The sequence below is a fragment of the Haliaeetus leucocephalus genome, unplaced genomic scaffold (genome assembly GCF_000737465.1).
Source record: "Haliaeetus leucocephalus isolate CR32 unplaced genomic scaffold, Haliaeetus_leucocephalus-4.0 Scaffold41, whole genome shotgun sequence".
Classification (NCBI taxonomy): Eukaryota; Metazoa; Chordata; class Aves; order Accipitriformes; family Accipitridae; genus Haliaeetus; species Haliaeetus leucocephalus.
The window spans coordinates 3,013,173-3,035,950 of NW_010972477.1; the positions used below are offsets into that span (position 1 = coordinate 3,013,173).

The 22,778-nt window shown below is 39.9% G+C and overlaps 1 protein-coding gene across 1 annotated transcript in view; it reads right to left on the minus strand.

Annotated features, from left to right (window-relative positions):
* Nucleotides 1–2,572: 2,572 nt before the first annotated feature.
* The window catches only part of CTDP1 (CTD (carboxy-terminal domain, RNA polymerase II, polypeptide A) phosphatase, subunit 1), a 113,378-nt gene continuing 93,172 nt past the window's right edge, over nucleotides 2,573–22,778 (minus strand). Inside the window, exon 13 of the mRNA XM_010577027.1 lies at nucleotides 2,573–3,598. Coding sequence (XP_010575329.1) covers nucleotides 3,457–3,598 — 142 coding nt within the window. The 3' untranslated portion in view covers nucleotides 2,573–3,456. The remainder of the gene's footprint in view (nucleotides 3,599–22,778) is intronic.

Sequence of the window (22,778 nt, forward strand, 5' to 3'; positions counted from 1 at the left end):
AGAAGGAAACTTGAGACTTTCCACCCTCCGCAGAGGATGTTACTATCTAACACTGAGAAGACACGAGGGCCCACACCACATATGCACAAAACCCGACACTGAAAAGTATTTGCATGCTCGGAGTTTTTCACATCTCAGCACTAAGCGACACCGTTCCCTCGTCTTCCCCCCTCCCCAGCACATGCACAAAGAGAAAAGCTTGGCCACTACCCGATGCTTTTTGCTTCTGTCATGGGTCCCACTACATCCCCTACACAGAGCTGTGATGTCTTCCCATTCTCTTAAGAACTGCTGAGGGCAAATTGAGACGGAAAAAGTAAAACCGCTGGTGTTGAATTTGAAATGACTGCTCTTACCTGTTCTTAAACAACCATCAGACCTTAGGAGCCATCTTCCTTGGACAGCAGCGATAGTACAGGGTCAGAAAGCTTAACGAAGAAGGTGCGCTGTATGCCCCTTTTGTGCTCACTTCCACGCCTGGTACCCCTTCAGAAACCAGCACTGCCCAGTAAGTTCAACAGCCTCAGTGGGAGTCTGCTTCTGCTCCGAGAGAGCCCCTCCTGGCAGCAGGCCCTTGCTAACTACTTAATGTACAGAAGTAGGGCAAGAAGATAGGACAAAACAACTAGTAGAGAGATGTGGGTCACTTTAAAGAGTTAAAAGCCGTTTCACAAAGCACGTTTGTTGCCTTTCCTAGGGTGCTCCTGCATCTTGAAAAAAGCAGAAGTTAGTGGGAGTGAGTGACAACTTCATACATCAAAAGACTTCTTGCTGGCAGGTTAGCTAGGGCATTTAACTTACCATCTATTAAATTTTCAGTTTCCATTTCTCTCTCCTGCCCATGCAGAGAGAGAGACTGGTGACCAGTTTACTAGATACAGCTACCTGGATGAGCAGGAGTCTACTTCTAGATGGAACGCGGGCTCAGTGCCTTCTGGGTTGCTCTGGCAGTGAGCGATGGGCTGGTGCCTCTCAACCCCCCGTAGCAGGTCCCTCCACCCTAAGGACAGGAGAGCAGGGTTTTTTAGAGCTACCCGAGTGATTAATATCAAAATAAGAATTGTCTGTGTCATAACGGTTGTTAGAGTACCGCTTGGCTTGAATTCTGCCAGCCCGTTGCCTGCTCCCGGGGCCTCTGTGTGCAGTACCCATCGCAGGTTTTTGCAGCATCCATAGAGGCAGAGGAGTCTTCGCTGGCACCAGACCCCTGGATAGACACAGCTCCCAGTCTGGTGGAGAGCCCTTGCTTGGTGTTTACACAAGGGTTCCAGAAGATATTGGGTCTAGCGGAGTGCTGATCGCTTTTAGGACTCCTGCCCAGACACACACAACACCAAAAGCATCAGCCATAAAATAAAACTGGGAAGAGGATACAGCCTTTCGCACCAAAAAGCTTCTCAAACTTTACACGTATGGAATCACTCCACGAGCACTACGAGACAGCTGCCGTGCCGGGGACGCGGCATCCAACAAGCAGCTTGAACCAACGCGGAACATTGCTAAGCTAACGGCAACCTACCCAGTTTTGCTCGCTGGCTGTGTTTACATTCAGAGCTTGAATGCTGCCACAGAGCTGCCGTGATCTTCAGCCAGAACGAGCCTCTGCTGAAATTCGTGCTGTCAAGTCATTTGCAGCATCACGGTGACCCCAAGAGTTGGTATTATTTCAAATTATTTCAACTAGGTTTACTATAAGAAAACACAAAACATACCCCCCAACCCCTGACATTTAAATATCTAATTGCCAGGAGTCATCCTCTGATAGCTGGGGAGGCTGCATTTCAGTTGCTGAAAAAAAAGTATTTTGACTTCCCTTTCTAGAAGCTTCAGTCTTTTTCTTCTGTTATACAATGCAACTCACTTGGAGACATCCCGCTTGTTTTCATGGAGAGCTACAGCAGGCAGGTCACTGTAGACTTCAGCTACGTGGTACCTGTCTAAAAGTCCAGGAAGTTTAACATTTTCCCACAGAAAACACTATTTTTGTCTCGCGGATGCTGACCTTGCATTCTGAAGTGGAAAAGCAGTATTAATCTGAAAAGATTCTCCTATTTCTCAGTCTTCCTTTTATTGCCATTATGAAGCTCTGAAAACTACGCTGTTATTTGTAAACGAGCTGAGATTCTATTGAAATATTCTGTTTTACTGCAAAGTGGCAAAATTAAGTATTTCTGCACCAGAAAGTACTTCCTTTTAACCGTGACATATGAATTAATGAGTCTTCTTTTGCGAACATGTTTTAAAAAGGATTTGTCTCTCCTGTTGCTAACAATTGAGAATAAACAATGGTTCTAGCCTCAGAATTTCATTATCAGAGCAATAACTCTTACAGTACCTTCAGAGGCCAAAGAGACCTGAGAAAATGTCAGAATGTGAGAGTTCATGTACCAAAGAAAAGGGAATCTTCTGAGCCAGTGTTTCTCTTCTCTGCCTCAGTTACTTGCCAAAATCTACAAATTTGCACTCGCTTTCAATGTTTTTCATTATTTTCATGCAGAGTAAAGGGAAGATAATATGGAAAAGTGCCTTGTATTTGATGGAAGCAAATGAACAGGAAAGGGAAACAAAGCGTACAAAATGAATTTTTATTAAATGAAAGAAAATCTGTTTTGTGGGTCAAATATGAAATAGAATATACAAAAACTTTACATCAGATCTCTTGTCAAAGAAATTAAATCCTATCTAGACTGAAGTAGCACTCGTTCTTTCCAAGACAACACGAATGGGTGAATATGCTTCTTATGGCAGTACAGGATCACACAGTATGCTGTGCTAAATTTCCGGTTACAGAGAAGAAAAGTTAAAAATCTAAACGATGTCCCTAAAGAACCCAACTATTCCACAAAGTAACTTAAAAACATGAGTTTTGATCATTATGTATTCTCTTAGAAGCAAATGACAGGTGGGTCAAGTGCAGAATTCACAAAGCTTGCATACCACATTCTCTGTTTCTATACAAATATAAATCGTTCTTTTTTATTTTAAAAATCCTTTTATAGCATTTATTTGTGGAAAAGGATGACCAGTTCATCAGGTTCCTGCTGTACTACCCAGACAATTCCATCTCCTTTATCTCCTCCTTTTTTTTGAAGACCGTTACCCATAAACCACAGACTGCAATATTTTTAAAAAGTTGCTGTGTGTTTAATCACAAATCTTTGCATCACTGTCCTGTATATGAAGGTTCTGCAGAGCTCCTAACATGTCTTTGGCATAGCACACCAAGTCCCATTTAATACTTTTTTTGCTTAAAAAAGTATATTTTCCTTTAGTAAAACACCTTAAAAACATCTATTTCCGATTTTGTAAAATAATGTGTCACCTCTTGTGTTGCTTTGCAAAATATACACACACATTTTGGAAAAACATTGAGTACTGACATAAGGGACTCATCTGAAGTCCAATCTGTTTATGAGAAGTAAAATATAATTACAAATTCCGTCTTCTGCGTTAATGTCACATGAAGTCATTCAATTCGGCTTCAAGCGCTGCTGCCATTTCATCTGCTTCAGAACTGCTTCCTTCCTCATCTTCATTGCTAGATTCTTTACTGGATTCACTGGCAGCATCATCTTCATCCAGTTTGCGCTTATGACCCCTGGAAGGGTAGACAGAGATAACGTCCATGAATCAAGGCATCTCATTGCTTATTAACACAGAACACTATTTAACATGAGAAAAAAAACGGGGGTAAAGGACTCAACCTTTTTTCAGGTCTAGACAAAAACTACAGCACTTGCTTTTAAATGAATGAACAGTAGTTAGCTCACACAACTGAATTTTTAGTTGCTGTTATTTACTGTCAGCTGTAGGTGCAAAGAACAAAGTACTGTTAATTTTGTTTCTCCCACTCTTCTGGACAAGGAATGAAAACAAACTATAAGACTGTTTGAAAATAATGAGTTGATTTACTTCCCTCTCGCATCCCAAAAGAAAGAAGAAATCCATCGTGTGAATGAAGAGATTATCAACATACATTATAAGTTGTTATATGACTTTGAAATATTCAACTTTCTGCTTTTTTATAAAAATAAAACCTTAACTGATTAACCACATCTCACTGCACTAGCTTCTACACTTTCACGCTTCCAAACATAGGGGTCTCGTTCTTCCTTCTTATGTCTCTTTGGATTAGTACTGCCAGGCTGAACAACATACTTCTTAGCATCTCTGGAGAATTAACCAGTTTAAACAGGAAGCTGGTGTGCACCATACCCTGTTGGAAGAATCGTGTTCCTGGTCGTAAAAGATCTCCAAGGAAAAATCTAACGTTTCAACTGGGACATAGCCATAAGCAAAAGAATTTGGATTTGTGGAATCCTAAAATCTCTTTTCCTTGCCAAAAGGGAATTTTATATCAGACATATACTTCTGAGACAAAAATAAAGTTGAGACTTTGCATTGCACAGAATTCATAATGAGCTGTAGAAACACCTTCAAAATCTTTCCTTGATCAGTTGATCCAATTTCAAGCAGAAAAAACCACTCTTAAATAACCGTCCTTTTCATTGCTAGGTGGGGTTTCATTAAGAAAAGGATGCATCCACTTGCAACCATGAACAATTAATAAAGTGATCTTTTATCTTTTAGCAAAAAGCAGTAATTTAACAATGGTCCCTTTACTTCTGAGAGTATAGAGATGTAGCATATAGCAAGAAAGACCTTTGATAAATACTGAGTTGAACTATGTATATCCAAAAGAAATAAATACAAAGATTGTCAAACTGGCGAGCTTGTAAGCAACACTGAAATACAAAGCAATTTTTAGTTATACGGATATCCTTATTGCCATTTTCCACAGAAATATTAATTCTCAGGAGCCCAGACTGCTTGATTTGTAGGCTGGTTGAGTGACACCTGGCCTCCCCTTTCTCAGCTTTTCAGGGAGATGGACAAGACGGGGCATGAAGGCAGGAGGGAAGTCTCAATCAAAACGGGAAGGGAGCAGTACTATGTAACCTTCTTTTTTCCTTCCTGCTGCACCAGTGGGACCAAAACATCCACTGCTGCTGGTTAACCAGTGCTTCCCCCCGGCGATGTTAGGTGGGTTTTTCTGTTCGGTATAGGGTGGTAGGAGTAGTACTCCAGGGAGGTACGGCTGAAGCCCTGGGATTCCCTAACAAGGAAAAATGGGATGAGGCTAAAGCATTTCCTGAATATTTTGCGACTGAAACTCAAATGTGTCCTGCTGAGGGAGTTACAGGGCACTAAATGCAGCCTAATACACAATAAAAAGCAATTTCTTGGGCATAACACTGATTTCCAAGCAGCCTACATTAGCATGCAGTTTGGACAAGGAGGCACTTGGACAAAACATGCCCAGTTGGACGAAATCTTAGCACATTTCCATTACAAGCTATACGAACGCATGGAGCTTGAGTTTCACTTGCTCACTTCGTGATGATTTCAAGCCTTCAGAGATGCAGCGCTATTTTAGGCATTAATGATACTATTAGCTAGAGAAAAGCTAATCAGGAATTAAAGAAAGCTGAAAGAGTCTTACTCAGCAGCAGAAGAAAAAAGTTGTGCATATTTAACAAGTAGTGGATAAGAAGTATATACATAGTGCGAACCGAGAAATAAAGATAAGACATAAAGACAGACATGGAGGGATCTATAGCACAATGTTCACAGCTGAAAACATTCGCATTCACCTGTTTGTAACACTGCATCTATGGAAACTGATACTATCTACCAACTGAAAAATAAAATTAACAGCCTGACAGCTATAATTTACACATATGAAACATGTGCACACAACCATTGCAGATGATGTATTAAAGAACATGGCAGGACAAGCAGGTTTTTAGAGCCAGCCCAGATACTCTTGAGTTTGCTGGGACCTAAATCAGTAGCAAAGATCCTGTAGAAAAAAGGTCTGTGAAGACACAGTATGTCACTGCCAGTTGATTATTTCTTAAAAGTGAGGAACAGCTCATTTACTATAATTAAGGCAAAAACTAGCAAAATTACTAATTTATGCAACAAAGCCACCTTTTTATTTACATCTACTCCATAGCAACTAGATTTCAGTGAGGACAATCAACAAAATACAGGGACCTGAAATACTCAGTGTAACTAGTTAAGTAAAGAATGGAGTTCCAGGCTACAAGAAGACTTTCCAGTAAACTTTAAGGGACAGTCCTGACATATTTTCATCCCTCATTCGGTTGTTTTAAACAGTACCTTTGGAAATGCAAAAGACTGAATGTGATCTATTTTGTCAGCTCTTGTTCTTCTGGCAAGGCTATAACAACAGCTCTATTCAATCTAGATATGAAAACTTCCTCACTCACAGGGAAGGAAAAAACCATCAAAACCAAAAAAGAAAACACAGCTAAGTATTAGTCCTCTGCTAGAAGAAAGAAAAAAATATCTCGAGAATGTGAGTATTGTTCCTATTAAGATACAAACACCTTTTGCTATTTGTGTACTGTAAACTGCAGCTTCATAGCTATTCCAAAACATTTAAATGAGTATTATGAAATCAAATGCAAAGCTAACTCTGATAGAAGTACGGAGGAGGAACATCAGTAACATAGCGCTGCATTTTCTATTTGCAAATTCAGAAAAGAGAGATAATATCCCATTAATAATTTCTATCTTCAGAGAAAAGCAGTATATCCCCATGGCAGCATATCTATTAACATATCAAACAATTTAAAATGTATATTTTCCTCATTATTTTGCGCCCACTCCTTGTCATTTCCAGTTTCAGAGCCATAGAGCATAACACTTTTGAGTGGAAAAGTTAAGCACATACAGGATTCCTTCTTGATATTTAGAGAAAATGATTCAGCAGTATGTTGCAGGCTTCCATTAGCCTGATTTGCATTTTAAAAAGGAATTTTGCTTGACTGCTATTAAAAACCAAACATATGGATAACAACTGGATATCTTTAACCTCATAAACGAACAATTAAACTTTCCAAAAGACTGAATGTAGAAATTTAAATATCTGACAACTCTGTGAAAAAACTTGTACAATTCATATTTCCTTTGCTTTTGCATTAAATATTTTTCCTTTGTAATACCCAGTACGAGGAGGCCCACCAGTTGATGTGATGGAGAAATCTTTTTAAAAGGGAACTACATTTTTAAAAAAACACATATTTAAATGAATTATCAAGATATTTAAATACAAGTGTAATTCATAAGGATAGAAAAATAAAAAAAACCACTACACATCTGTAAAAGTTATTTTTAGGAAAATTTAATCTACAGATGCTAATGAGAAATATACTTTGTGATATTCCGAATGAAGAGACAGGAAGAGAAGACATTACAAAGCTGCAATAGAGCATGGTGTATGCATGTGAAAAATAGCACAGGAAAACTTATTGAAAATAAAAATTTATTCAGCGCTTGATCTGTTAAAATGATCACCAAAATATGATTGCAAAGTACAACTGTAGGTTGAATGAAAACTTCATTCTTATATTTTCAATTTAAATTCAGTTCACTGAAAGAGCCATAGGGAACAAAGCAGTGAAAAAAAGTCCAACATTTGTTGCTTCTATTATCTTAAGGCCTTAATTTATACTTAGCTGAAAATAAATAATGCTGGAAAAAACATTTTTTTCTATTAATTGAAAAGCAGGTTGTCTCTGGTCTGCTTTGCATCCCAATGGCACCCTTGTAAGAAATACAGTACTGCATTAAAATAGAAACATCTAATAAGCGAAGAACTCAAAGGGCAACATAACCCTTGTTTTAAACAAAGCAAACCTAAACCTTTTCCAAACCTTGTTTTAAACTTGCAAAAGAAAACTACAGCAAGTATTTAAATAAACGTTGACGTATACTTCAAACTCCAAATACCCACAATCCCCATCCCTACTCTGATAAGAAGTAAACTTCTCAATTATTGCAAATTGACCTGATTTTTTTCAATAGCTCCTCAAATTGGTACGGTAACAAAGTAGAGCCTGCACACTAAATGTGTTTAGTCTTTTACAAGCAAACAGCTTACAGCATCGACATCATAAATCAGGACTTAAATTTGGTACCAAATACAGTCAAGTTACTCTCTAATGAGAACACTCACGTAGCAGCCGTAAGCAGTTTGGAAGGCAACGGTTTGAAAAGGGCATTCTGAAACAGCTTGCTGCCTTCCAACAGCATTACAGCCCTGCAAGACTGCCTACGCTGCCCCAGGCACACCTCCGAAGTCCGATGTGGAAGGTCTGTTCCAATTTCCGTACACATCTAGCCCACAGCTTTCTGTGAACTCCTTCCATAAGAGAGAGAAGGCGATGCTGAGTTTGGTAATGCAACAGGAATTTGACTCCCTTCCGTAGGAATTTGACTACGAGAACAATTTATTTAGATAAAGTACTTCTGTGGCAATATCCTTCAGTTATTATGAATTAGAGCTGGTAAACCAGGAAACCTGTTCGTCAACCAATTTTGAAGATGCCAGCCCAGTACTTGGCTAACAAGGCTAAAGGACGTGAGATCTGAGAGAATGCATCGACTGAAAATCAACGTTGTGGGCGTTAACACATTACACAGGACAGACAAGTTGATTAAATTTTCAGGGAGATGTTCCAAGTTTTACAGTTATATTTTCTTAACATGGCATACATGGCAACATCTTTTATGTACGCTTGATACGACAGCGAGCAGTCGTCCACAGCAGGCCTGTAAAACTCAGGTGTCTACCCTCCGGCACCTTGTCCCATATATCTGTGCAGGAACATGGAATTTTCTGTCCTGGTGCTCCTCTCCGGCCCCGGCATAGCACGCTGCCAAGCACACTGCCTTAAGAGCAACAAATAGCACTAGTCCCATACTGGCGAGACGGAGCGTGTGTTTTTACTTTGTGCTCATGCGATGACAACCAGGACAATATTTAGTGTCGCAGGAACAAACGCCAGACACCTCACATATTTCCTCATGAACTCATCCACTGTTGTCTGCGGGATTACAGCATGATCCAGAAATCTAATATGCAGAAAAATGCACAGGCATTGTTTATTGCACAGCCCCGGCGTGCAGAAAGAGATCCTGCAGTTGGATGAACAGCATGCTTTTAATGCTCTTCACAAAAACGTCTTCGCGGAAATGCACCAATTCCAACTGACAGCTCCAAAATGTATTTTAACTAACACAACGGTAAAGTGAGAATTCTGTACAGCTTCAGTGCCCTTCTGCTTTAAAATTTAGCACACCTGCTGCACACTATTCTAATGGTGAGAAACTATTCGGGAAACTTTGAAAACTATTTCAATAACAGCTTTATAATTCTCTGAAGTAAACATTCAATGTATATCTAAATTGAAAGAAAGTTTTTAAAGACAGGAAGTCATAGAAAATTTAAAATAAATTCAGAAATTACTACAATGTGTCAACAAGGATATTTTGTAAATTTTGCTTAAATCGTCCATTTGGCAAGGCTGTATTTTCCTGATATTTAGACCAACGGGAAAGTTTAATAACAAAAACCCCACCTCAACTCATTGAAAATGGTTATTTCTTAACACGTAAACATTTGCTTGGGATATTTAAAAAACAAACAGTGTAGCACTAAAGCTTTAAAATGAAAGACTGTGCCCTAAACTAATTTTCTCTGCACTGAACTAATTAGATACAGATAAAAATTAAATTAAAATGCAAAATAAAAAATGCAAAACTGAAAAATTGAATCTACAATTTTGCTTATTTAATTAAATCACAGATAAATAAACTATGCCTCTAAAATATCGTTATTTTATTAACTTCAAGTTGTTTAAAAATAATCCAAATAGTTGTTATAAAAAGATGTTTACGACACGCAACACTGACTGTTTCTTCAAAAGGCAAATGCGACAGTGGCAGTTTTATATCACATAAAAAATACTCTTGTCACTGATTTGTAGAAGACAACAGAAAATTAAATATCCTTTTCAATATGTGGAATGCTAGACTGCTACCTGACGCTTCCATAATGGAAAACGCACAGATGCATTCTGGCATATCATCTCTTAATCCTATTGTAAACAAGCAGAAACACAACGATCTATTCACCTTTCCTGAACAACCTCACGCCCTTTCTAGACGACTGCATTTGAATAACCTCCCAACAGGGGAACGAGCCAATATTCAGACAAAAAATACACGTCCATCAACATACCAATATTTTTAAAGCTAAACCAGGCCTCCATTGTTTGAATCGAGTTCTCTCTCCAGCTTCTTCTAGTTTACAAATATTGCCCATTCTGACAAGAAATGGCACACCGCAGATTTATAGCTCTGTAGCGATTCTGGGTAGCTCTGGGAGGCCAGAACAGGAGATACGAAGGATCAGCAGTGAGCAAAGGAAGCTGCAAACCTTCCTTCACCAGTGCCTAATGGGTACGGTATTGAAGTCTACCTGGATTTGGTTTGAAAAAAGTCCTTGGAAAATGGCGTCACTCCAATTAATTTCTGTTACAGGAAGCACTGCGGGAGATTGTCTCAGATAATGATGAAGAATAACGTTCTTCACTAGACATCGAAATATGAGCTATTGTTTCGAAAAATGGTAGCACGCAATAAAAAAATTAAGATGGAAAGTGAGCAAAAAATGTAAGATGTATGGACAATTTAGACAATTCAAAACCGTACATCAAAATAAGGAGTTGGAAAAGAAACAGCATCTGATTTCTCTACGAAAAGTCAAACTACCTTCATTTTTCTCACAGGAGCCTACTGTGTGTGTGGAGGTACCCCGGTGCCAATAGAGTAGAGTACAACTACAACTTAAAGACCCAGTGCTGCAAAGTAATGCTTGGAATTCACCTGCCCCGTCACCCTGGTCGGATTTGGCAGCATCACCAAAACACTGAGAACATTCTTCATGATGCATCATTGGGCATCTTAACTAAAAATGTTGAACTTAAGTTTGCTAGAAATTTGGGCTAGAACTTGGTAGGTTTCCATGAGAAACAGAGGAAAGCGGTGTCAAGGCTTGATTTACAGTTAAGAAAAATTTGAATTAAAGTTGTAAGAGTATCTGACAGAACTATGTGACTTTTACATCAGTTTTATAAGGTTTGTGTAAATGATATATACAGCATACCAATACATGCAATATGTTCAAACCAGAATGCTATCCATCTTTCTTTAACTGTGCAATACTAACAAACTCCCTAAAAAGTGGGTCTACATTCATTAAATTTGGATCTCTAAAACACTGGGTCACTGAGCATCACAAATTCAATCTGGATCAAACTGGCATATGCCAGGCTATCTGCCAAATCAAATCACAGTACTTGATCCCATCTACAGTCTGCTCTACGTTTTTTTCTGTCAATATTTCTGGAGAAAATTTGAACCAACAAAGGGAGTTTATACTTGATCTGTACTTTCTGTTGTGCAGTTGCAAATGTTTTTGATGGTGCTGTCCAATAACCAGATTCACTGTATTGTTCAGCTGCAGCCTCTCCCGCACCTCTAATGAAGAAGACATCTGAAGGAGAAGATGCTTCATATCTATTATCAATCCAGAGCAAGAGGTTGCTACTGAGCTTGGTCTTATCGATGCAGTGGTACCAGCGTAGGATCATATAAAGTATGATTATCAAGGTACCTGCATATATGGATGCATGCAAGAGCTATGTGTGAAAAGGTGTTTTCTGGACCCCAAATGACTACTGAGAGAGCCACAGGACTTCAAACATTTAACAAAAACTAAGACAAGTTGTTCTCTTTCTAGTTGCTATCTGAGAGCGAGCGAGCCACACTAGTGCAGGGGCAAGAGCAAGGTCTGACATGCCAGGCAGTGATCACTGCGTGACTTCAGGAATAAAATTACTTTGCAGGCCCTCTCCAAACTGACTAAGCGTGCTCCACAGCTGAACTGTCGAGCAAGGACTCACTCGGATGTACCCCTGCTCCTTCCTAGCCCGCACAGGCAGGTTACCCTCATGGGGGTAATGCATGGGTGCAATGCATGGGTGCAGCTGTGGCAGAGAGGAGAAGCCCAGCCACGTACCAAGATTTTGCAGGCAGTTCTGGCGCCCCAGCTCAGGTGCAGTTTACTCACCCTTGTTAACACCCGGAACACTAAAGACCTTGTCAGGCTTTCAGGTATTATACCATTCCAGACACAGTGGTCTGAAGTGAACAGCAATGTCAGCTGGGAAACATGTCTTCTGTATTTCTGTTGGTTGCATCTGCAAGCTCTACAGGTCCTCTGCCTAGTAGGAATATATTTTGTATGCGCATTTAACATGATCGGGTTTGTCTGATGGGTTATTTCACTGTAACTGGCAAAACAAATACTGTCATGCATTCAATTTAGTTTTCCAGTAAATATTTCCTGGAATAGCTAAAGGCACACTCAAGCCACGCTGGTAGTTTGAGAAATGGCATAACAAAGGTCTGAGCAGGAGATGTTCCCTTCAGCGGAGAGGGAACAACACAGTGGCAATATGCTTGGGCCGGCCACATGGCAAAGGACACATTTGCAGCTGGGACATCTACTGTGGGGCAGCAAATTAAAACATCCATATTCTGCTTTTCACAGGCTTGGCTGGTAACGATGCAGGGACAATTCTCCACAATCAGCTTGATACAACAGACTTCTGAAACAAGTTCAAGTTTTCTACAAAATCTGACTTTGTTTTTTGCAATGGAAGCACGTACTAGGAGTTCATATGATTAACAAACTACTCACAAATGGGAAGATCTACCCATTTTTAATTCCTGTTCCATACCTCCCCCCCCAATAAGAAGCAGCACTGCTTCTCTTCTAGCAACGTTTTTAGCACATGCTTCGAGCAGGCATTTTAATTGTTGATATACACTGCTGTTTAGCAGCCATTACAGACTCGCAGGGGTCAAGATTAATGCACATTAGTTATTATGTTTAAATTTAAAGTACTTTTAGAATTCATTAGGGAAACTAGAGGGTTGTAATATATCAGCTCTTTTTCCTAACGTTGCCTTACAGCATTCCTGCTAATGTCCTAAGTCTCAAGAGTGGCATAGAATGAAGGACTAAAAACCTTCGCTAACAATTGTTAATGTACTTCTTTGTTTCCTTATCCTCAAGAGATATTTAGATATCCATACATCTTACTGAGGAAAAACCTAAATTGTTTAATAGCTTATAAATTGCACTAAAGCATTCAGCCTGACTAAAGGAAAAAATGCTGCCTAAATTACTTGAGGGCCAACCCTAGGCTATTCTTCAGAGTCTTCATGCCAGGTTTCTCATTGACATGTAAACTGAAGCAGTATGTTACTAATTTTCCTCACTCTGAACTTCTACCTTACGTCTTCCTTACCCCGGTCTGTTCCGTCAAAGCCACAGATGCAAACCAACATTAATATCTATGGACTGCTGAAACGGGGTAGTGGTGGTGGTGGTAATAACAAGTGCTTAAATATTCACCCAGTACTGGGGGAACTGTATCTCTTATGTGAGTGGGAGCAGGATACTGGAGCCTGGTATTGTTAATTGCTCCTGTGGAGAAACAGAAATAAACTCCAAAACAATCTGATGCTTAGAGTTTCTTATTGAAACTCAGATCCCATCAGAGGGAACTGCCCCCTGTGTGTGGCTCAAGTGCTCTGAAGTTGAAGACAGAGTGAGATGTTTTCCTACTTCTCCCCTTGTGAGTGAACTCTAAGAGCTCAGGTTTTTCAAATCCATTCGGGTTTCTAGTTCTCCCCTCTTGCTCTGGCAATCATGGGATCCAAGCTGGAGCTGCTGATTTGACAAGGTGGCAGAACAGGTAACAGACCCTGAAGCAGATCAAGCCAAGAACCCCCAACTTGTTTCCCATTATCCTCGTTTCTTGCAGCCTTCATTTCTTCAAATTTAAATTGTACTCTTGGATCTAAGTAATACCTAAATAAAATGTTTCATGCAATAGCCCCTCTCCCAGCTGGGCTACAGAGCCAGCATCAGATAACTGCCCTTTGGGTGTTATGAAAACTCTCCACTCCTATCTGTGAGACTGTTTCGAACAGTCCCACAGCCAACAATCTCAAGGGGTAGCATTACATATCAAGAGTTCTCCCTGCCTGGGAGTTCCTCGGATGGGGTCAACAGCCAGCTCCCATTTCCCTGGGTTGGGGTTAGGCTGGGATCTCGTCCGCATAGGCTCTCCTCCTCTTTCACCTCATGCACCTCTGCTGTAGGCTCCTAGGACTTGCCCAGGGCTCTTCTGACTCCCAGGTAGCTTATGCATACTCCTTCCTCCAGCTCTGACCTCAGCAATGCTGATTTTACAGTTCACTTAACGGTGATATGCTAATTAAAGCAAACAAAACACCCATTCTTGATTCTGAGACAAACTCATCTTTACTGCAGAAGCACAAGAAAAACAGAGCTTGATAAAAAGGCAAACATGTTCACCTAATTTCTTCCTCTCACTAGTCTGGATCACTCCTTAGGTTTCAGGTCAGGGTCCTCAAGGGGTGCCAGGATCCTCCCTGCTGCACATGGACTCTTCTCCAAACTGAAGTGTTCTTTTCCAATGCTTTGCCCTTTCTCCTTCAGCTGGTCTCACAGTTAAACAAGAATCCTCTGCTAGAAAGCACATCTCTTCTCTGTTCTTCCTCTCTCATCATGTGAATGCCTCATCACTTTTCAGCCCTCACTCTTTCTAAAGTGATAGTAACAAATACTTGATTTCTGTAGTCTGCTTCTACAAAATCCACCTGTTGTCGACTGGTGCTTCTTGCAGATATATTACAGAAAATTATTTCCCTCAGGCTCTAGTCACTCCATGGTCCCGGGATGGAAGCTATTATTTAATGGCTCTGCAGTGATAAAAGGCAATGACTGCAGAAAGACTTCGGCTACAAATACATTGACACATTAGTGAGAAATCAATTTCATTACTTCACCCAGAACTGGAAGTTATACACAGATTCACTAAATCATTACAAATGGTAAGAGTTAGAGAAGAAAAATGTAAGAATAACAGCAATTCCTGTATATACTTCAGCATTTATTAGCGCATTTCAGGAGACAAGGAGAACAAGATAAATACTTTTATGCCTGACAACCTACATTATGGTTCCAAACTTTTGCTCCAGTATAAACTAGAAAAAAGTAGCATCTTAGATTCTCAGCTCATTTTGCAGATACCAGCACAATTCTTACGGAAAGTGCAAGTGAAGCCTATTTAGTGTTAAAGTAAATTGAGAAAATAAAGATATATTTTAACAGCACTTCCCTAATTCTAGTAACATACAGACTTCTAATTGCCTGTCTATCCTTCCCCTGAAGGATTAGAACCATTAGACCTTAAATGTCATGTAGACTCACACAGTTAAGCCACATATTATTGAAGTAGGAAAACCCATTAAGAAAAAATGGTATTGACGACTTAGTATATAGAGAATTCATTAAAAATGAACTAAGAAACACTAGGTTTCAAACCTGTTACTGAAAACACTTACTATAAGCAAAGTTTATGCTATTTTTCACTTTTCCAAAGACACTTCTCTTCCTGATCTCAATTGCATAATCACTATGTCAATTGATAGGTATAACCTCAATATCATGTGCAATTCAAGTTATGTTAACTGCACACACAGACACACCTGGACTGGATAATATTGTTTTATTGCATCTAAACACCTTCTAGGTATTTTCACAGCAGACAGGAAAAGAAGCTGAAGGCAGATGGTCACTCTAACACTCTTGTATGTCAAAGCATTCTCAAACTTCTTACCTGATGTGGTCTGACACACACACAAAGGTATTATAAACCACCGCTTTGTGAGAAAAGCTGTCTTGTGCAGTTTACACGCCTTTTAGCAATTTGCAATAATGTGAATCCTCCATATTGTGGAGGGAAATGTGAAGATATCACAGAATCATGTTAAAATATCTCACAGAAGTTCAAAGTACCACCATTCAGCTATTTAGTGAACAATGAAAAAAATATTTATAGAACTAAACCAACTTACATTATTCTTAATGTAAAATTTATTAGATTTAGGTGATAGCTAAAGTGGAGAATACCTCACTTCTTATACCACCAAATGCTAAAGAAACTTGGCAAAAAAGCAACATCATATCCATATGGAGAGAGACTTAGAAAAAAAATCTCTTAGAAAAAGGAAAGAAGATTAAAAAAAAATTCAACTACTGTTTATATTGGATAGGTTTGAGTTGAAAAAACCTCATGTTTTGTGGATACAAATGTTACCGAGAAACAATTTATTCAAGTTGTTTAGGAACACCATACAAGAAAAGTAGTTCAAATATTCTCTCCAGAAAGAACCATCCCAGGAGAAACCAGCAAAACCCAGTCAGTCCCCTTGAACTTCAGCTATGGCACCTACCATGTAAGATTTATGAATATTATGAATATTAGTGATAATACGGAAGTCTATAAGGACAAGATCACTACCACTGACCATACGACAATAGTCAGCAGCGTAGTTGCGTGCACTCCATTCTGCTGCTGCAGTCATGAGCAGACCACAAGCAGCCCTTGGAGAGCAAGTAAGCATTGACCCTGCACGCTAGAGAGCAGAGCCAGCTCTCTTAAGACAGGTGCCATGGATATAATAGGTGTAACTACAACTCTTGTCATTTTAGGATGGTGGGAATGGCCCAGCTACACCTTAAAGAGGTGCCTTGAGGTTAACCCAGGCTCCAGGGCAGTCCGCAGTATAATGAAGCTAGCTGCTTTTCGCACTAATTCTGCAACAAGGTTTGCTTAGTTGGGCCAGAGAACTTTTAGATTGTACAGGTGGCTTTCTAAAAGGCTCTAGGAGGATGAGCATCTCCATCTTAGAAATGAAAAAAAAGCTGCAACGGAAACTTAGCAGCTTGACACTTTCAGCAAACAGGCACAAGCTGTGCACTTGCTCCTTGTAGGAAACACAGAGAAATATAAGACCATTTCAGTCTCACGATCTAAATGCAAACCAGCACCTTGGATAATTTTAGCTCTAGTTAATAGTCTAAATGTGTGAAAGTTTACACTCTCACTGGTCTCTCCTGTGACTTTTTTTTTTCTTATCCAGTTAATGATCTGAAGCTTTCCAAAATGCATGTTCCTCTTTAATTAATAGATATTGTATTAGGCCTTGGCAATAAGTCATCAGTTGGCAGCTCAAAGTATTTCAGAATCTATAAGCAGCAGCTATGAAGTGAATGATGTCGTTCTGTGATTTCTCCTGAAGCAGACCCTGCATCTATCGCTTGTGGTACATATAGCAATGATATACATGTGCCTGGATTCTTAGAACAAGAACCTTCCTCTTCAACAGTTGAATAAGCATACCTTTGTTTCCCTACTGATTTATGCATCTCTGAACAAACAACAGACCTAGTTAGACCTGTTTTTTCTCAGTAATCTTTCAGTAATTTTGAGACTTTTGATTTTCCTGTAAATGGTGATGGAACCAGTTTGAGTATCTCAACATCCCCCTGCACAGTGAAATCCCATTGTCCTTCCTTTGCACATTAGTAATTTTGACACAGGAAAACTATTTTATCAAGGAAAAAGAAAAAAAATCAGGATACAGCTCTGACAAATAGAAAGAAGAAAGAGAGACCTGTAGAATTTAATGCAAGAATACAGCATGCACGTGAGAGAGAGATATATAAAATAAAAATTGTTTCTCCATTTTGACATGAATTGTAAGCCTACTGCAGTAACCGGAAAACTGGAATTTCAGAGAATTATATCATATTTGAAAAGCATCACTGAATAATTTTCCATGTTCTTCGATACAGAACTCCCATTCAAACACATCTTCATTGAACTTGAAGTTTCAAAAACAAAAGTGAGGGCCAGGTGTCAAAGATCAGCTCTGGAATAATCTGTATTTCATGCAACCACTTTCATTGTGGAGCTGTAACTTATACCAGAAGAATAGGATGAAAGTGTTACTTCCCCTAAATTTCTACCTACGACAACCCATTTGTCAGAATCCTTAGTCTCTTGCAAAACTGACTTTGTTACTGCAAACTCTGGATGGCAAAAGCAGCTGCTTTTCATCTGTTCATCATACTAAAGTACTTTCAAAACTAGGCTAGTACTTTAAATACTGCATGTTTTCCATGCCTTTATTCTGGAATTACTATTATGTATGTTACATAACAGTAAGGATAAAAAGTTGGTGTTTTGGGTTTTTTTGGTTTTTTGTTTTTTTTAAACAAAAGGGAACTTGAGAAAAAAATTACTATGTCATTCTAAGGTTTGTATCACTCCCTGAAAACTAGTTTACTCCGTGCTTACATCCTTCCCATTGCAGCATGGACAGTGACATATCAGAGGGCTAGTTGTGCACACACATCATTTCCATTCCTCCACTGATACTGTACCTTCTGGGTAATAACAAATCTACATTTAAAGAGTTTCCAGCTTTCCACAGGATTAAGAGTATGCTTTATGTGAAGGAGAAAAGAAATGTACAAATATGAGTAGCATCTAGCTCTGCATGAATTGTAGCTTTGCATCTGCAATGTTGTCTTCCTATTTTCATTTAAAAACATTCTATTTCTTCTTTGAAAACTAGTTGGAGAAACCTGAGACAGCTTAAGGGGAAAAAAATATACTCTATTTTGAATTGATTGTGCTTCCTCATACTGGTTCCTCTCTAGTGACCAGTATTCTTTTTGCTATTTTGCTTTTGAAGATCAGTGAAATCTACACAACTTTCCCACTTGTCAAATACATGCTAAGTACCTTCATCTGAAACATGATGTAATACTTCAGTAGGCACAAATGTGCAGTAGGAAAAGGTGAAGTCATCTCCCCTAAGTATTCCATAAGGAATCCATGAAGAATTTCTTACAGTTTTTACTTCCCTTACAGAAGAATCCTACCATAAATTTATAACACAAGTTATAAAGATACCTAAGGTTAACAGCTGTCAACATTGTTGTTTAATCTCTTAATTTACCCCATAAATAAGAAAAATATGTCACTATCAAGAATCATACTAGAAGAAAACTGAAGTAATGCATGCCTCCCAAATGAAGATGCAAGCACAAAGCTTGCTTAATCATGCAACATACCTTTCTTAAATCCCCTGATTTTCATACTGCTGATCCTTCCATTAGACCCAGGTTTATCCCTCAGAACTGATGCCTGGCTTTTGATGAGAGTTGCCCAGTTCCTTCCCCCCCCCCCTTTTTTTTTTTTAAATAAGTGGTTAAGATAAGAAGAAACTATGACTGTATATATTAAAAGCTGATCTCTTTATATTAATATCTGGTAGTTTCACTATAAAAAACTATCTGCTTCAAAATGCTTTATTTTCACCACATAAGACAGCAATCACCTAAAATTTCTTCTTATAGACATTGTTATTTAAATTTTTTGTGTGTGGAACATAGCTTTATGTCCATGCTGCCCAGGAAATCATGGGTTTCAAGTCCTCCCCTTCGCGTATCTTATGATCCCTAGATGGGAACAACAACCGAGACATCCATAAATATACACATATGCAGTAAGGACTGTGATTTTTAAAAGCAAGCCATTTTGAGGGCATAGTAGAGTTGACAGTCTCCTTTTAAAATCAAAGTAGGGTTTTATCAATTGTCCTTTCAAAAAAATCTTAAAATTACCACTCATGTAATGGAAACAGCTGACATCTCTCTGAAGCCTAAGGAAACAAGGAAGGTAACAGATGATATCGAAGGGAGAAAATAAGCTATCAGGAATACAGGAGTATAAAAGCTTCAGCCAGCCCGTGAGAACTCTTCATTCACATTTTTATTTTTAGAAAGATGGTATAGCATTTTCATCTACAACAGTGGCTTCAGATAATAGGAAGTCTGATCAATACAGGGCTTTGAAATACTACCAGTGGGACTGACAGAGAATATCTAAGACAGGCACTACAGTACTTGAACTTTTAAGACATTAAGAGTACGATTCAGAAACTTCTCTCCTTCAGCTTGGGAGCCACTGAAAGATGTATCTAATAGAAAATGCAATCATCCCATTATCCCTGAAAGGGTTGTATCACTCATAGTAAGGGTGCACCACAGCAGGAAGAAACTCCAGTGATGACTCTGCCATGTGAGATATGTGATGCTTTACAGCCAAAAGTACATGATTTTGATTTACAAGAGCATATTTTCCTCTCCGTTGTCTTCAGGATTTGATTTTGCTGTGTTCTCTTTCCTTTGTTCCCTCTAGAACTATCCGGTTCCTTACATCAAGCTACCATCCCTGGCACTTCACATCTTTTCTATTAGTTTCCCTAAAACTTGTACCTTCTTTCTTCTTATTGTACCTTTTCTTCTCTAACTGAAATTCTTCCCCATCATCACAAGAGAAACCCGCCTTTTTGCCGAGACATCCAGCCATGTAAAAATTGAGAAGTGCTGAAATGGAGAAGGGATCCCAAGCTCAGAAAAAACACATTTATCTTTCAGTTGCTGGAAAGAAAAAGACATTCCTTGATAAGCAATATGGATGTCATAGGCATTACACCCTAATATTCACCTTATAAATTATACTTGTGCCCTCAGCTTCCGGAAAGAAAGCATCAAGTTAAAGCTTATGTATCTTCTTTTATGAACAGTGAAGAAGGTTAAATCCATATGAGGAGCTGGAAGGAGAACTTAATGAACACAGGAGATGGTAAGGGTTTGCGGGGTTGTTTTTAGTATTAAAAACTTAGCAATGCTAAAACTCTGCAGAAGGTGACAGCAAATATCAAAGAAATTTTAATTGGTAGAGTGAAGGAAAACTTTCTAGGGTTGCAAGCATTTGTGTCACTGTTGTCGACCTCTTTTGGAAGATGAGCTTTTCTACTGAGGAGAATATGACATTTCCCTTCCTTTCTTCCATACTTTGATGAATTATGTCAATAGCACCTAGGGAAAGCTATTTTTATTGGGAACAGCTTTTAGTAACTGGCTGCTGTTGATCAAATATTTTTACAGAAAACTGTCCTTCCAGAGAACATATACAACTGCATTGCTCCTTAGTTTTACAGATGTACAAACCAGGGGCAGCCAGACTCTGTGCTGAGGGTCATCTCCCTCCCCTTCCTTCCAGCAAGATATACAAAGATCAGATCAGTATCATGGGATAAGCTGGGTTATCCTTGACAATAGAAAACTCAGGTAATTCAAGTATTATCAGGTGCAGTGGGAGCACAGTGCAAGAAACATCAAGCAAAATTTAGATCCACTGATAGAAGCTGGGGCACTGCAAGACCCCAGATTTCTGTACTGCAACTCCAGAGAATGTTCTCAGATGTATGAAAAAGCAGTGGAATAAAGGAAAGGAAAAAAACAAACCCCAAACCAAACCCTTCACAGAGATAGCACATTGGAAACATCCTCCTGGAAACATCTAAGTTGTACTGCATGGAGCCACCTCAGTTCTGGGGGGTTTATAAGCTGTCTAAAAGTGGCTGCCCTGCTGGAAGTTGTGTTGCTTGGAGGACCTGTACCCAAATTTGTACTGTACTAACTCGGCTTCAGCATTTCAGTGTCCATGATTATGTGTCTAGCTCTTAGTTACATTGCTCAAATACTTACCCCATGTTCCCTACTCTTTCATTGCACAGTGTGGCCCCAAATGCCTACAACAGTACTGCACAGCACTGAACCCAAGCAACGGAGGAGCCAACGAGGAGAGGTGAGATGCTGATGTTATCAAAGACAAGAAAGTCTTGTACCGTAAGTGTCAAATGGAGGACTAGGGAAAACATGAGCCTGATGCTAAATGGGGCAGGGGACCCAGTGACACAGGACATGGAAAAGGCTGAGGTACTAATGCCACCTTTGCCTCAGTCTTTACCAGCAAGAATGGCTTTCAGGAGTCCCAGGTCTCAGAGAGCAGGGGGAAAGGCTGGAGCAAGGAAGATGTACCCTTGGTGGCAGGGGATCAGGTCAGGGAACACTTAAGCAAACTGGATGTACATTAATTCCACGGGCCCTGATGGGATGCACATGCCGCTGTAACGCCACTCTCAATCTTTAAGTGATCATGGTGATTGGAAAAGATGCATGATGACTGGAGGAATGCAAATGTCACTCCTATCTTTAAAAAGGGCAGGAAGGAGGACCCAGGGAACTATAGGCCAGTCAGCCTCACCTCGGTCCTGGGAAGGTGATGGAGCAGCTAATCCTGGAAACCATTTCCAGGCACATGAAGGACAAGGTGATCAGGAGTGGTGAGCATGGCTTGACCAAGGGGAAATTGTGCTTGACCAACCTGATAACCTTCTACAATGAAATGACTGGCTTGGTAGATGAGGAGAAAGCAGAGAATACTTCACTAAGGCCTTCGAGACTGTCTCTTGTAAGATCCTCATAGAGAAGCTGTTCGAGTATGGGCTGGATTAACAGTGAGGTGGATTGAAAACTGGCTGAGTGGCCGCGCCCCAAGGGTAGTGACCAGTGGTACAAAGTCTAGTTGGAGGCTGGTAACTAGCGGTGTACCCCGGGGGTCCATACTGGGTCCAGTCCCGCTTAACATCTTTGTTAGTGATCTGGATGATGGGGCAGAGCGTACCCTCAGCAAAGCTGCAGATGATACAAAACTGGGAGAAGTGGTGGATAGGCCAGGGGGCCATGCTGCCATCCAGAGGGACCTCAACAGGCTGGAGAAAATGGACCAACAGCAACCTCATGAAGTTGAGCAAAGGGAAGTGCAAAGTCCTGCACCTGGGAAGGAATAACCCCATGACCTGTACGAGGCGGGTGCTGACCAGCTAAAAAGTGGAAAAGGACCTGGGTTTCCTGGTGGACACCAAGTTGAACGCGTGGTTCATGAACCAGCAACGTGCCCTTGTGGCAAAGAGGGCTAGTGGCTGCAGCAGGAGTGGTGCCAGCAGGATGATGGAGGGAGGTGGTCCTTCCCCTC